The sequence below is a fragment of the Sinocyclocheilus grahami genome, unplaced genomic scaffold (assembly GCF_001515645.1).
Source record: "Sinocyclocheilus grahami isolate Dianchi unplaced genomic scaffold, SAMN03320097.WGS_v1.1 scaffold640.1, whole genome shotgun sequence".
In the NCBI taxonomy this organism is placed as follows: domain Eukaryota; kingdom Metazoa; phylum Chordata; class Actinopteri; order Cypriniformes; family Cyprinidae; genus Sinocyclocheilus; species Sinocyclocheilus grahami.
Genome location: NW_015505819.1, coordinates 147,170 through 151,902, shown reverse-complemented (window position 1 = coordinate 151,902; position 4,733 = coordinate 147,170). Strand labels below are relative to the sequence as shown.

At 39.6% G+C, this 4,733-nt stretch overlaps 1 protein-coding gene across 1 annotated transcript in view; it reads right to left on the bottom strand.

Annotated features, from left to right (window-relative positions):
* Positions 1–4,733, bottom strand: part of LOC107558307 (ankyrin repeat and BTB/POZ domain-containing protein 2-like) — a 58,362-nt gene that overhangs the window by 3,527 nt on the left and 50,102 nt on the right. Inside the window, exons 7-11 of the mRNA XM_016241957.1 lie at positions 4,007–4,108; positions 3,417–3,513; positions 1,629–1,764; positions 634–908; positions 226–404 (exon numbers count right to left, since the gene is read on the bottom strand). Of these exons, the coding sequence (XP_016097443.1) occupies positions 226–404; positions 634–908; positions 1,629–1,764; positions 3,417–3,513; positions 4,007–4,108 (789 nt within the window). The remainder of the gene's footprint in view (positions 1–225; positions 405–633; positions 909–1,628; positions 1,765–3,416; positions 3,514–4,006; positions 4,109–4,733) is intronic.

Here is a 4,733-nt window from a genome sequence, read left to right as displayed (position 1 = left end):
TGTAAAATTTCAAAAAAAAAAAAAAAAAAAAAAAAACGAGTTAGAACGTAGTGTCCTTTTCAGATATCTTACATTTCAAACCACAATGAACCGTCATGTTATAATTCATAGTCTAGGTTCAATTTTTAATTGCTCACCATCCATTGACATGATAAAAATTCAATGTGTTTGCTGTTGCTTTTTTTTTTACATGGGCTTTTTATGAACAAATGTCCAGTTTTTTACCTTGCTGATTTTCAGGATGTTGAACATCAGAGGAAGGCCAATGCAGACTAGTTCCTCACAGTAATCCTCCTCTTTGATGGAGGTGAAGTCTCGCAGAAGGGAGAGCATGACTCCGGCTCTGGACCTTTGTTGAGCGCTGCGTAGAGATTCCAACCACACATGGAGCTTCCATGGCACTCCTGCAGAATCAGCCAATATGTGAAGAATTGTTTACAAATAATCAAATGCTTTTTTGATAGCTCAGCTTTACATAACCGTATCAAAGAAAGAAATTCCATATTTATATATATATATATATATATACACATATATATTTTTTTTAATTGAACGTGTTACTTTACATCATCTACACTCTATGTTCTCTGAAAATGATTTACAATTCTGTGGTAAGTCATGCATCTAACCTACCCAATGATCTGAGCTCCATGGTGACATCTAGGTAGCCGTGCTCTGCGCTGTAGAAGGATGCCTCCTGCAGAGCTTTCATACGGGCCTTACACAGCTTGGGCAAGGAATCTTCAGACACCAGGCTGAGGTTTGGGGATGGAGGAGGGGGTAGAGAATGTCCATTCCGGCCAGACGCCCGCGTCTCGGCCTCCACACCCTCCGCCAGGATCTCCTCCAGAGAGAGCACATCTTCCCTTACCTTCTGAGGCTGAGAGAGGAGCTTCCGCAAAACATTCCTGGAGAACATATTTATGCTTTAGTTCAGTGATAGATGGATGAGCAGGTAGATAGACAGCTCAATACAAAGCTAAATGGGTGAATAAATAATGAATGCTTAGACATATGGAGAGACAGAAGGATTGATGGATGAGTAGATACATACAGTAGATAGATATTTGCATAGATTGGAAGATAGGTGCCTGGGTAGAACATGTGTGATCGGAAAGGTAGTTTGATGCAGAGGTAGACAGCTGGCTGGAAATATGGAATATAACGATAGCTTAATAGAAAGCTAGATGGATAGATAAATAATATTACAAAGGCAGATTGATGAAAAATAGATCATGAATGGTTGGATTGATAGCCAGATAATGAATTACTGGACAAAATAGGTCAATAGGAAGCTAGATGGATGTATAGATGAATGATTAGTTGGATAGATAATGAGTAGACAAAAAGAGGGATGGATGGATGATTGGAAGGACCGATAGCTAGCAGATAATGAATGACTGAACAGACAGACAGATGGATAGATTCTGGCAGGATAGATAATGAATGATTGGACAAAGCTAGACAAATCGATATAAAGCTAGATGAATAGAAAGTAAGTTAGCTGGTGTGGTAATACAGTTGCGTAAAAGAGTTGTCATAAGGGATCATGTTGAGAGTTGTGGGGGGTGAGTAGTGTGTGTTAGTGTGATCTGTTCCAGGCTGTTGGGGATGATGGGAGGTATCACCTATGGCCATGGGCGGCAGCGTGACTGAAGCAGTTCATGTCCTCATAGAGCGATGATGTCAGCGTGTTACTGTCCCGGGACCTCAGCAGGGGGTCGGCACCGCGCACCAGCAGTAAACTAACCATTTCGTAATTCCCTGCGAGATTGCGAAAGCAGGAGAGTGACCAGAGGAGAAGGAGAAAAGGAGAAACAGATGGTGAGATTACACCGATCTGGAGAATAAATGAGAAAGAACCACAATAAAAGAAAAGAATGCAATTCATGATCATTAATGTAATGATATTAGAAGGGTCATGTCACAAGGAATCCACTTTTCCTTGATCTTTCGAGATAAAAGAGCTTAATGTACTGTGAAAACACTGTAATTTTTAGAACTCGCAACATCCTCTTCATCCAAAATCAACTCTGCTTTCTTTCGTTTTTTTTGACACCAGTAACATGAAATGTTAACATTACACCCACATTTACAATAAAGAATGCCTACTAAAGTTCAGAAACATGGCCCTTCCAGTCACTGTGAGGTATAGACTTCAGTCAGGGTGGAGCCATATTACATTTTTGACAGGAATGAAAACTAGGCTTTGAGTGATAGAAGTACAGTGTGTTCAAAGGTTGTACTGTTTAACAACATACAGATAACGAAATGTCTTTCTAAAACAACTTTCAGAAGACAAACTCCTTAAAACATTTTTGAAAGTTGAGTTGTGAGTTGATGAAAATTATATGTTCTGAGACCTTTATACAGTGCGTATGATTCTTAAAGCGGTCATATGATGCGATTTCAAGTTTTCCTTTCTCTTTGGAGTGTTACTAGCTGTTTGTGCATAGATAAGATCCCTAAAGTTGCAAAGACTAAAGTCTCAAACCCAAAGAGATATTCTATTTAAAGGTTAAGACTCGTCCATGCCTTCCTAAAATGCCTCGTTTAAATATACCCCCACGTCTACTTCACTGTGTATCCGCTTCGTCATGCCTGGAGCTGATCCGTGCTGGTCGCTGAGGAAATACATCAACTTTGCGCTGTGGATGGCCATATCGGCTTTCACCGTGGACGAAGCGGAGTACAGCCCGGGGTCGTCCTTGAGGTATTCGGCCAATCACAATGCACTGGATAGCTGGCCAATCGGAGTACACCTCGCTTTTCTGCGGCTATTAATATGTTTAAATGAAAATTTAAAAAGGCAGTGGTGTTTGATATCATATTTCGTCTTATTGTAAATACAGTGAGGAAAATTGCAGTAGCCAAGGCGAGCTGACTGACATCAAGTACGCTGCTGTTTGCAGAATTACCGGACTTGCGTCGTCCCGTCCGCGGGAGTTCACACTCCTAAGTAATGCCCAACTGACAGCACAGACAGCAACAGGTCTGGGGGAAAAAAGTTCCTGGAACAAATTGTTCCAGGTGATTTCGGTGGAAAAGCGGCTTAAGACATAGGATAGTAGTTTAGATAATTTAGTATGGACAGTGGTACATACTAAAAGGTAAAAAAAGATTTGACTTGTTTAAATGTTGCAGAACTTCCTGTTGAACATCTCCACACGCCTTAAATGTTTAAAACCAAACATGTGCTCGGAGCTGTGGCAAAACACGTCTTCCTGACCCAATTCCATCAACTCTCATACAGTTTGTGGCCTGTACAGTTTGGCTTTGGTCTGCCAACACAGGGCCGTATTTTTAGGGATTTCTGTTTGGGATGGGAGTGACCAGCCTTCCCTGGCAGGCTGTAAATCTGAGCTGGTGGAGGTTGGGCGAGGCTGGCATGAGTGAGGGAGTTGTGCTACACACACCTGCGGAAGATGCCAGCTGGAGAGGCGTCTCGACGTTGCTCTCCTGTCCGTTACGGACGGCTGCTCCTTCTACATTCGCCCCGGCATCTAACAGAAGCTGAAGATACAGACATACATGTAGGTTAGGAGAGCAACAACAAAACCTACTGATGACAATGGATGAAACGTACATTTTGTGGCTACAATTTAATGTTACATCACTTACAAAAAAAGGTTTGTTCAAATGTCCTATTGGTATACTTGCTGTAAATGAAAGATAAGCGAGTATACTTTTACTCACAATTTGTACAGTGTCCCAACTTTTTTGGAATTGGGTTTGTAATTACCAGAGATATACTTAACAAAATCAAGCTAAGTATATTTGGCCTATATTTGGTCTACTTAAAGTTTATTTTAAATATGCAAACCAAAGCTGTTAGTATATTTAAATTGCAAAAATAATATAGGATTTACATACTATAAGATGTTAAGTTCACTTCAAAGACTAAAAGGTGTCCTAAAAGCTAGTAAACTAACAGTATACCTTTAAGTTCAAGCGTAGTCTAGTTGCAGTATGAAAGAAATCACGCAATAAACAAGCAGCTCGTTACCTGCACTACTGATATATGTCCATGTAACACAGCGAATGTGAGCGCCACCCAGTGGCGGCTGTCTGGATGGACTGAAGGGTGTTTGGGAGAGCAAACGGGTACCTGAACACAAAAGACCATCATCTTTCATACAGGCTGTAATGCTTTTTTTTTATATATTGAAACAATCTGACATACACTGTGTCCCAATGCAGAGGCTGCATTCAAAGCCTGAATGCATCACAGTGGTGTGACAAAGGCTGTCAAAATTCTTCGAAGGCTCCTTTAAATGCATCTTTCATTTCCCCGCCATGAAGGATTTAACAGACAGATTTTTTGCAGCCCACACTGTCCCAAGATTCATTGTGCGGCGGTGACGATAAGATATTTTAAAGAAAATGCCAGATTACACTTTTTCAAGTAAATTTGCTTCCTTCGACGGAATCAGCATCTGAATTGGGATACAGCTATATAATAACAAGCAAGATTGTTTATTATTATTATTATTATTATTATTAATTGTTTAGGTGCTGTATCTTTTTTTCTGTGAATTTAGAAGGTTAGGTGATGGTAGTTTTTTTCAGTTTGATGCTGAACAATTAATTTGTTAGAAATCTTATAGATATAACATTTCTAATTTGTAAATAAAAAATAAAAATGTCAAACTTTACCTAAAAATGAAATATATATACTATAACATCTCATTTAAAATATTAATAAAAACTATAATAGTATATCAATGATACTT